Source organism: Pollicipes pollicipes, unplaced genomic scaffold (genome assembly GCF_011947565.3).
Source record: "Pollicipes pollicipes isolate AB1234 unplaced genomic scaffold, Ppol_2.1 Scaffold_7262;HRSCAF=8765_pilon_pilon_pilon, whole genome shotgun sequence".
NCBI lineage: Eukaryota > Metazoa > Arthropoda > Thecostraca > Pollicipedomorpha > Pollicipedidae > Pollicipes > Pollicipes pollicipes.
Window position 1 is genome coordinate 11,849,175 of NW_023597055.1, and position 11,035 is coordinate 11,860,209.

General features: G+C 51.1%; 1 protein-coding gene across 1 annotated transcript; it reads left to right on the top strand.

The window, feature by feature from the left end:
* The first annotated feature begins 6,607 nt into the window (after positions 1–6,607).
* Positions 6,608–10,783, top strand: LOC119114160 (syntaxin-8-like). The gene is made up of 5 exons (XM_037238369.1): positions 6,608–6,812; positions 7,780–7,951; positions 8,358–8,450; positions 8,877–8,981; positions 9,874–10,783. Exons 2-5 carry the CDS (start codon positions 7,822–7,824, stop codon positions 9,930–9,932), a joined length of 387 nt encoding a protein of 128 aa, XP_037094264.1. The 5' UTR covers positions 6,608–6,812; positions 7,780–7,821; the 3' UTR covers positions 9,933–10,783.
* The last annotated feature ends 252 nt before the right edge of the window (positions 10,784–11,035 follow it).

Consider the following 11,035-nt stretch of genomic DNA (forward strand, 5'->3'; position numbering starts at 1 on the left):
ACAAGAACGGCAAAGGGTCCGACCCAATGGCAGTACTCTGTTGCCAGCACGACCATCCCGGCAACGCAACAACAGCGGTCACGTGATCGGGTGGCCCAATCAGCGACCTCTGAGGCCTGTTCTGACATATGATCATCGACCATAGATGGGGTAGGTATGACGCAGCGAGACGTGATTATAGTCCTCAATCACTGACCAATTGATGGATTTACACATGATCATTATTGATCGCACCATCAGGATCCAATTAACACGCGCCCGGTTGGCCGATTGAACGCGACGCGCTCGGGTGGGGTAGGGGCAACTGGACCCCTGGAGTCTCAACAACGAAGAGAGGTAGAAACACCAAATGGGCAAGACAGGAAGGCCGATGTCTGAATTCAGTTAATCCAATTTTTAGGTCACCACGTTGTGAGCTTCGGGTCCATCGGTCACATTATTTAGCCTTCAGAAGTTCACGGCAACGGGAGAACTTCAGATCCTTTTGATCTTCGAACCTAACTAAACGTCAAGGATTATGCTAGATGGTAGGTTCCTAGAAGTTAAGATGAGATTTTTAATGACATCGGTGAGATAAAAAAATAAAATGCGTGTCAAAAACTACCACATAAAGGACGGTCGCCTGCCAGGAAAAAAAGGTTTGAAAAAATAGGTTCATATGTGACTAAACGTCCATGAAATTAGTCGCATCCTAAATGACGTAATCCCAAATGACCTAATCCTAAATGACGCAATCCTAAATGACGTTATCTTAAATCATCTATAAAGTAACCTATCCAGCAAAAAGACAGCTTAGTTTTGACCTCGTTTGGCCCGCGGTGTCCGGACCGTGGCCCGCCCACCGCTACTCATCCGAGGCCAGCCAGTGTCCGGTGGAGTGGATGTTCAGCCAGCGTTCCGTGGAGTGGATGTTCAGCCAGTGTCCGGTGGAGTGGATGTTCAGCCAGCGTCCAGTGGAGTGGATGGAATCGGGAGGTACCTTACAGCGCTAGTTGTTCCCAAAGCCACCTGATAACGGAACGTTTGCCTGCCTGCCTGCGGCACCGCCGACCCTCGTCCCAGGTGGTGCTGCTCCAGCTGTCCCAAGGGGCACTGCTCCAGCTGTCCCAGGGGGCGCTGCCACCGTCCATGTGCGGAGCGGCTGCGGTGAGCCCCGGGCAAGCTAGGATGACGGCCGGCAAGCTCAACTGCCAGCTCACCTGTGTGGGCCCCACGCTCCGATCCGCCTGAGGACGCAATCATCGCCGACTGCACGCACCCCAGACCGTCTTCCACCTGCGCCGCTGGCTCACTGTTCCGATCCGTGACGTTGCTAGAGCTGTCACGGCGTGTTCACCGTTTGAGTACATCGCGCATGTTGGGCATGGCGGAGGTCGCACTTCCGACAGCGCACGAGTGTTTTTCAGTCGCCAGTTGGTGCTTTTTTAAAACCTCTTGAACCTATCCCGCAACCGCGACGGTATAGTAAAGGTGTCTCGCCTCACAACCAGACAGCTCCAGACACCCGGACGCGCCACGCCTGCGCTGTGCCAATTCAAATGCCAGGAGACCAGGCTGTACCGCTAGTGTGCTGTCTGAGGTCATAGGAAAGGGAACAAACACAGAGCTAACGGACTATTTGAATGCAACAGGCTTCTGCATCCATCACAGTATGCCTATAGGCCTCGCCGCTCAACTGAGGGTGCCATGTTCGCCGCCGTCGTATCTGGTCACCAGTAATGATAGTCTTACATCGTCAGTGCCGATGATCAACCTTGGAATGGCCTTCAGCGAGGTCGACCAGAGCATCCTCCTCATCGAGGTGTCTTGATATGTAGTTAAGATGCCAAAATGTTGACCGTACAATGTTGACTGCAGGAACTTCCTCGTAAATATGCTCGATATGATAAGGAAACCCAGGCTAGCTTAGCTGCCATTTGTGTAACATAGAGTATTTCTCAGAACTCAAGATGACGACCACCGCCATGTCGAATTTTAACCAATGCTTTATTCTGATCTATATGACATCGATGGTCGTGTTATCTCTCTTAATGGGGGTTATCGTGGGCGACGCGTCCATTTCTGGACTTATTTTTGGGCTACGAGGTCTACAATAAATATAACTTAAACACCAAATTAGAGGTCAAATGTCAAACTAATCATATCATATCACACCACAACTTTGGCGTGCAGTGTCACGACATCTAAAGCGAACTTGAGGGCAGTGCTACCAACCAGCACCCGTCACATTCCTCTGATGCTCTTCATAGTCATCACCACTACGTACACCTAGCTCCCCCTGCACACCAGGCGTGCGCGCCCGCGTATGGCTCCTCCCCGGCACGCTGGGGAAGGTGCTTCATCTGTCTCACATGTTAGCTCATTAACGTGCATAATTGTTGTGACCTGCCATGAAGAAATGCGGCGGCATTTTCTTCAGACAGCGCTACTGAAGGAGGAAGTTGTTCTGCCCTTCGCGCAGGAGCGTAAGCACCAGCAGTGCAGGCTTGAAGAGGCTTTCACGCTCATCATGCTTCGGGTCGGATGTTCTTTGGCTGTCTCCAGGTAGGCTCTTAGCTTTTAGTACGTCTTGTTTTTTAGATTGCATTGCAGCAGAACGGCGATAATGAGGTATCTCCTTTGCGACTCACCCACCAGGCTATGCATCTGCTGCGCTGCAAGAGGCCTTCAAATCTGAACGCGCCTCAGCTCCCGACAAAGACTTCCGCTGAAGAGTCACAGATCGGGAGGCACCTAACAGGGCTAGTTGTTGCCAAAACCACCTGATAACAGAAGGCCTGCCTGCCTGCCTGCGGCACTGCCGATCCTCGTCCCAGGTGGTGCTGCTTCGGCTGTTCCAAGAGGCGCTGCTCCAGCTGTCCCAGGGGGCGCTGCCACCACCCGTGTGCGGAGCGAGTGCGGTGAGCCCCGGGAAAGCTAGGATGACGGCCGGCAAGCTCAACTGCCAGCTCACCTGTGTGGGCCCCACGCTCCGATCCGCCTGAGGGCCCCATAAAGCTCCCAACAAAGACTTGCGCTGAAGAGTCACAGATTCAGTCCACTGCCACTAGGTTCAGTTAACAGTATAAGGCGACATGACTGTCGGAAGTCCACAACACAGAAACGCCGGCCGAGTGGACGGGCTTCAATGCCCAGTCAGACCGTCTGGTGGTAAGCTTTTCCTTGATGTCATGTCCTCTCTCTAACTCGCAATGTTCCGGGTGATGGTCGACTCGCCTCCTGACCGCCAGACGTCTTTCTGTTTGTGTTTGTGTGTCTCGAAAGGACTTTCAATCAGGGCTGGAACTTTGAATCTCTTTATGGGGCCCTGCCCACCAAAAAGTATTGAGCCGGGCTTCCAGTGTTGGAGTGGGCCCCCGCAACGTTGGGCCGTACCCCGCAATATCGAATTGTATCATCATCACTGAATCGAACAATATCGAACCTTCACAATATGGGGCCTGGTCCCAATGCTCAGTTAAATCAGTTCTCTGAAATTAAGGTAGCCTAAAATTTCGAAGTAAAATTTTGAAACATCGGAATAAATCTTTAGTGCCAGGTTATATTTGTGTCTCTAATACAGGACAAATATATTTACTGAACTATTTGGCTCCAAAGGTTGTTGCACTGTGCTGGTGAAATGGGGAGCAAATACCGCGTTTAAGAGACCTGTAAATGTAAGGGACTAGAATATCAAAGAGCTAGAGACAATGCATTTACAGTGTGGGTTGGCCTCTATGTGACTCACTTGTGTTAAAATTTTGAAGTTCACAGGTCATGACCTTGGGGTCAAATAAGGTCAAACAATGTCACGCTTCAGGTTGGGATCCAAGTGTTCCCAGACCTCATGCAGCTGCCGTTTACTTAGATGCTTGTTTTAAGCAAAAGACCATTGGTTTTGTTTAAGGTCAGTGACCTGTTTTGTCCATTAACAGATCAAGATGTCCAAAAACAAGTAGATTGGTTTTACGTTACCACTTAAATAAACGTCAGGGATTGCGCTGGGCGGTATGCTGCTAAATACAAAATGTCGATCTGAGTCATTTTAGGTCAGTGAACTAATTTAACCTTTAAGAAGCTCATGGAACATGTCTGTTACGGAACTCGTTAGTTATGAACTCGAAATGAGTACCAGAAGCTGCCTCATACAGTAGGCTTATCATCAAAAAACAAGATGACCCCGGTCCGTCCTTCACACCTGCCATAGGTGAGCAACCTTACGAGGTACAAAAATTTTGTAGCAAAAGATGCGCTATTCAATTGCCTACAGCTCTCCAAAGTTTAGCGCGACTTCACCCAATCGTCCGGAAATGTTTCTGGAAAAAACCTTCGATGATCAAAGTGCCCCTCTCATGAGCGTGTGTTAATGTACACAAGTACCGGAGAAATGCGAACGCAACTTAGGTACGCCGGAGCATCGAAAATTAGGGACGTTCCACGCCCGTAACATGTCCCGCCCTGCATACCCGAAGCTTTCCATCGCGGAATCACACAATGATTGCGTGCGTGGCAAACATAGCTGCACGATATTCAGCCGTTCTCCGCCGTTATACGATATCCGACCCCAAAAGACGTAGTGCGATGGGATCTGTCCGGGATTAAAACGGCACTTCCACAACGTGCGGTGCCCTTGATCTTAAAAAAGACCTGTTTGTGATAGTGATGGGACTTATTATCTTGGACCGTGTTGCACGATACAAACGCGAGGGGAAGCACTGAACTGACGCTTTCCACGCAAAATATGTCCAACCTGTCTTGATTGCGCAAATTTTTCTGTATTGCGCAAAGTGCTATCGTTTGTGCAAATCATGATTTTAATTCTTTGACCACAGCGCGGTGTCACCCTCGCCGCCAAGCAAATATCCACGGCTGATGCGTAACGGATTTTTTTCGGTTCTTTGCTATCTTCTCCAGTCCAGGTTAGTCAAATGCGGTCCAACCCATTTGATATCAATGTCCCCTTTCCTGTACAATCCGTCTAGTCCGACCAAATTGATCTAACTCTATCCGTTCATTTCCGTTGCTAGACTCTATCCCATTCAGTTCAGTTCAGTTCAGTGCCGGCTCCCTCTTGCCTCCTCGTCCCTAGATTCGTTTGCATGGTTTGCCATTCTGATGGTCTGGTATTATATGATCCGTCTATCGGTCATCATGTCTCTCCCGTTACGACCCGCTCCGTGATACACCTGAATCGTCAACTGGAGGTAAATAACTTAATTTCTGATTCTTCTCTGTCCAGTCAGACCTGCCTGAGTCCAGTCCCCTCAATCGCAGCCTGGTCCACTCCGAGCCGATCCAGTAACTGCCGCACCCTTACGATCCCTTCCCAAGGGGTTCCGACTAGACAGAACTAAATAGAAAACAGAAGCTAGGTATGCCTGTGCAGTCCTCTCCTGTCATCTCGATATCGTTCTAGTTTTTGCTGGCTCGTTTTAATCCTATGCCGGATCTTGCAGTCCTTTATATTCATCTAACGCCCGTTAGGTTGTAGCGCGGCCCAATTCAGTCCAATGCAGTCTATCCCAGTCGGGTACGTTTGTTCCCTGCTCCCAGCCCATTTCTCATTCCGGTTCGGTCTGGTCTTTTGTCAGATGTTTCAATTTTAGTAAGATCCCAGCGCAGTCCAGTTAGGTCCAGTCTGCCGGAGTCAATCCTGGTGTGGTCCGGCCCAGTTTGCTTACGCCCATTTCAACGCATCCCGGTCATATATATCATCTGTTCCGCTCTAGTCCATCCTTTATCTTTTTCATCATGTCCAGCATCCTGCGTTCCCTTCCAGTTCACTCCAAACTGGTGCAGCCCGTTCAGATCAGGTCCGGTTTAGTCTGCTCAGAGCCGTTCCGGCCTTAAATTCTTTGTTTTCTTCCTTTCCGGTCCCATTCGAGCCGAACCAAACTGAAGCGAACCAGCCAGCCCAGTCCCACTTCAGAGAGAGTACGCACCTGGACGTTCATAGTCCATAGCGCCAGACAGGAATTAACCCCTAAATCCCACGTTTGAAGGTTCCATACCGAGATATTTCACTCATTTGGCATTTTGTCATTTTGGCACAAATTGGCGTGTTAGCACAGCTGCTCTTGTGCCAGCCTCCCCTTTTTTCCAGCCGCAGTTCGATCCCGTCTGATATTGCTAGATCGGCCCCGTCCGATTCAGACTTTTCCTTCAGCGTACAATTATGCTTATGAGAGCGCATCTCACCTCACTATACGCGTGTTTGGGCGTTTGGCATGCATTTTGGCAAATCTGTGACGGCCAACCAAAGCTTTCACGGACATCAGGAATAGTCTGAGCAGCAACGTGAATGATCATTCGTTGACATGGCTCCATGAATCTATATCTCCGTCGAGCAGTTCATTTTTGAAAAACGCAGCAGTTGTTTTGAAACCAAGTGAAGTCGTCAACATCACATCGGTTTTTTTGGCACTTTTATCATAAGATAATATTTTTATATGATGCCTTTTTGAAAACGCAGCAATTCCTTAACATCCCCGTTACGTCATCAACATCATGTAAATAAGGAAAAAAACACGCTTCCATAACGCTTCCAACACGCATCCATCGCGGCACTTGTATCAACACTGGGGGTGAGGGAACGCAGGTTCGGGACAGATGGTGCTATGGTGGGGTGATGACGGTATTTGGGTGGATGTAGGGTAGAAAAACGACGATTGTTCGAAGCAATATCATTTAGCTAGCTTATCGTCCAGTTTTCTGCAGAATAACATGATAGGGACGAGAACCTGTTGCTTTTGATCCTTGAAAGTAGGCGATGACTTATTGGAGAGTGCCCGTATGACCAGGTTCGGCCATCGTGTGTGAACGGTATTTTGGAGGTGAGGTGATATCATCCCAAAAGTGTATCTGTTCTATGATTATGGTGTTTCATGTCTTAAAATGGCAGTTGAACTATTAAATATTGCAGCATCAGATACCAATGTGGATGTTGACTGAAAAGCATCATAAGTAAATACCTGTATCAATTTCACCTGTAGGTTTTATTTCTATCACTGAATAGTTTGTGTAGATTAAGTAAAATATAATACTTGAAGTCTTAGGTTGCACATATATTTCTTCCATTCACCTTGAACAAAGTCCATTGAGGCTTTTCTTGGCCGTCAGGATTGTGGCAAAATCATATGAAATGAAAGGCAAATTTCCAAGACCAGTTACCATTTAAGCTGCTCTTTTTTGCTCCTGTAAAGCTTGTTTTTTAAAAAATTAAGAGCAGCAGCAAGGACACAATATGAAAATGTAGCATCATATATGCACAGTATAATCATCTGATGACTTAGTCATTAATGACACCAATGACTTCACCATCCTCATCAAGTATTATATTGTGTGATTATCAACTCCCCAGATCAGAATGACAGGCCAAATAAGGGTAGAAGGCTGCCTTGCCTTGCATTCTCTTAAACACAAGAATGGTGGAAGGTTTGGCAATGTTGCTCAATGATAGGTACTAATCAAAGGTTCCAAAGATACTGAACAGGCTATTCATAGTGATTTTCAAACCATGCTAAATCCCCGAGGCACAACAGGTGCTTTATGTTAACTCCATTTTAAAAGCCTAATAAAATGAAATATTTGAACTTATACAAACTGGTGCCCACACCAACTTCATTCCATGCTTACTAACTGCCTCCTCACAGCCATTCAAATTTATGCTCCAGTTTGTGTCAACCCATTCAAGTCATTTCTTTGGGTGGTTCACATCATGCAACTCTCATCACTTTTGCCTTAGCCCCCCATGCTGTGTAATCTGGTCAGCCATGACATCCCATGCCATTTTCATTCTAGGTACCCAGCACATCGGGACATTGAGCAGTTGCCCCTGCGGTGATGGCGCGGCCAGGGGCACCAGGTGGCCTGGCTGACCTGGGCACCACAGGCTGGGGTGGTGACGATGTGCCACCGTCTGTGGTGCCACCCACCGGTGACCTCCGGCAGCAGCAGCGCCAGCTCGTCAGGGGTAGGTTGCCAGGATGGGTTGAAGCTTCCAAAACAAAACAAGACAAGAGGATGTAACCACCTTTCTGGAAATGCATGGCCATGTGTGGTGTGCAAGAATAATATGGTGTTCAATGTAAGTTTGTTTAAGTTTAGCTGTCTGACTTTGGTAGACTTGGGGCAGACTGGCCTGTCATAAGGGGGGGGGGGGGGGGGGGAGTTAGGGAGTGGAGATAAATATTGAGTTGGCATATCCCCTCCCCCCACCTCTCCTGAAAGATACAAAGTTCCATCCCTGGGCATAGTTGATGGAGAACCAGGAGATGGAATGGAAGACCAGAGAGGTGCTCTTCAGCTTGGCAATGTTTGGGGACTGTGGGGAGGCTGTGAGCACTTCGCGAATCTAATTGCGTCAGTGGCTTCCACAGAGCAGGACGAGGGTCTGGAGGTGCTGGCGTCGGTCATCTCGCGCCAGCGGGACATGGCCGGCGCTATCGGTGCCGAGATCGAGGAGCAAAGCGGTATGTGGTGTCGCCAGCAGAGGACGGCCGGGCCCGACCCGTTCCCTCACCGCCCGACTCCCCGCCAGTGTCCCTGCTGGTTTGGTCTTTCGAAGCGTGAGGCTGATGGACTGTGTTTGTCGATTTGTCGCACTCTAGGCTGACATGGTCTATGGCCTATGGGGGGGTTCAGCGCACATGCAAGGATCCTCGTAATTTCACAGATGGGATGAAATGAAGCATTAACGCCGATGGAATGATTGTTGCGTGCGTGTGGCCGATTCGTACCCGGCTGAGGATTACTTCTTCGCATCCCGACTTACGTGAGCTTGACGGTGTTGTCTTGTATATTTATGCTATCATTCGGAATAGTTTATCCTCACATTCGTCGTGAGCCGGCGAGGCCGGGCGGATGCGTGTTGTGGACGAGCGTGCCGCTGTCCGCAGCGCTGATCGATAACATCTCGGACATGGCGGACCGGAGCGCCGGCCGCATGGTGCAGCAGACGCAGCAGGTCCGCATGGTCGACCGCAAGGCCTCCCGCACCTGCTGTAAGTCCCACTGGCTCTGCAGTGTGACACGTAGTGGCGCCCCCGTCCTCAGACGTGCGTGGCTCTCTTGATGACGCAGTATTCGGTGCCATGTCGTGTGCAGGCTGTGTGCAGATGTCTGCGCGGAATGTCGTGGTGTGTTGCGATCCAAACTGCTCACTGTGCATTGCGTCTGAGGAGTGGGGGTCCATCGGTGTCACGTGCTTCGTTATTGGGGGGGGGGGGGGTCTGTGGGACCCGCCGCCGGGTCTGCTGACGCGCCGTCACTGCCCGTCCTCAGCTACGTGGACCCTGGTGCGTGTGGGGTGGGGGGAGGGGGTCCGTGGAATCCGCTGCTGGGTCTGCTGGCGTGCCGTCAGCGCCTGTGCTCAGCGACATGGACCCCGTTGTGTGAGCTGAGCCGCTCCGGAAGTGAAGCGGTGGCCTCCATGAGCGCCGGCTGCAGCGCCCCCGCCGTGGGACCCGCCGACCTGCTAGGCTGTTTTCCTGGTTTACGCAGTCAGCTGTGAGCTTGAACCCTGAATGCGAGCGCGATCGGCGCTGTCGTCCATGTGAAGGGAGCACGTGGTGGGCGCGGCGACAGTCGCTGCGAAACGGCACCAAACGGACTCTTGCGCATTGCGCGCAACGGACTCCTGGACGCGTTTTCTGCGCTAACGGACGTCGAGAAAGCGGCGCTGTCGGTGCCGTCTGTGCTTCTCCACAATGTGTCTTGCGCTGGATGCCTCGAGTGATGGAAATGAATGCCAGAACAATTTCACTGTCATTGACCAAGTTTTTGTATGCTGTGATTGGTAGGAAAGGTTTGATGTTTTGTGCAAGTGTAACTTTGGACTGCCGTACGACGCCGATGACATCTGATGGGTTGATTGGTGGGCCGTGCCTGTTCCAGGGTACTGGGTGGTGATTTTTGCGCTCTTGGTGGCGATCGTCGTCGTCTTTCTGTGGTGACCCCAGGTCACCTGGAGGTCACCATGCCATCTAAGCTGCATGCTCCGCTGACCCCGGCCAGCCTCGGCATAGAGGTCGTCACAAGGTCGAAGGCACCGTTCTGCGTCCGAACACAGAGGTCACCGACCCCGTCAGGTGTGACCCGAGGTCGATGACCTCTATCCGGCGGTCGCGCGGCGTCTGACCGCGCTGTTTCGCGCTAAGGAAGAGCACGCTGAAAGTGGCGGCTCGGTGACCGGTGACGTACGCGAGGGGCGCGGCCTGGCCCCAGTGGCGGTGATGGGCGTGGACAGCAGGTGGCCTGGGCGGAGGGGCGGCCACCCCTGCTCAGAGTTGGTGGCCTGTGATGGGATGTACAACGCCGCGCTGTGGAAAGTGTCACGAATTCAGCGTATGCCCATGTGTATGTATCGTCTTGTGTAACGAGAATAGTACTTGGTTGTGAACCAACCTTGACCTGACGCAGTGTAAAGCGAACAACCTGAAACAGTGTCGAATGTGGTCGTTTTGACGCCTGTGGTATTTGAAGCTGCTGTGCTTTTGGTATCGGTCCAACGGCTGCAAGCATATGGGGTGAACAGGCCTCGGGCATCTAGCTGGGGTCTAAAACAATTATTAAATGGATCCCGTCCGTTTGCATAACCAAAGTTTAGCGTGACAGGGGAACCGACGTGGAGGAGGATCGGAGGCAGATACTGATCACGAGTTGTGTGCATACAAGCAAAGCGGAAATGTGCCAGTTTTCCACTCGCACGCAGCCATCGCCGGCGTGACCAGGTTGAAGAGCTGGCCTGAGATCTGCTCACCTCGCTGATCCAAGTCCGCTGTGGAGCCATATTGATGGAGCAGCAGCCGGTCGCCTTGGGGCGCCCCTCCTCCATGGCGCTCCGCCAGTCCCGCGTTGGTCCTTGCTGACTAATGTGTGTGGCGTGGCCGGACATGTGAGAGCAAGATGGGGCCGGGAGGAACTGCGCGAACCTCGGTGCCAGATGTTGCACACCATGGATCGTTGCAAAAATAAGGGATGCATTTGAAGTCATGCCGTCGTGATGCGTTTGGCGGCGCGTGGCTGCCATTTTTCACCCCCGCACGATTTTTTGCGA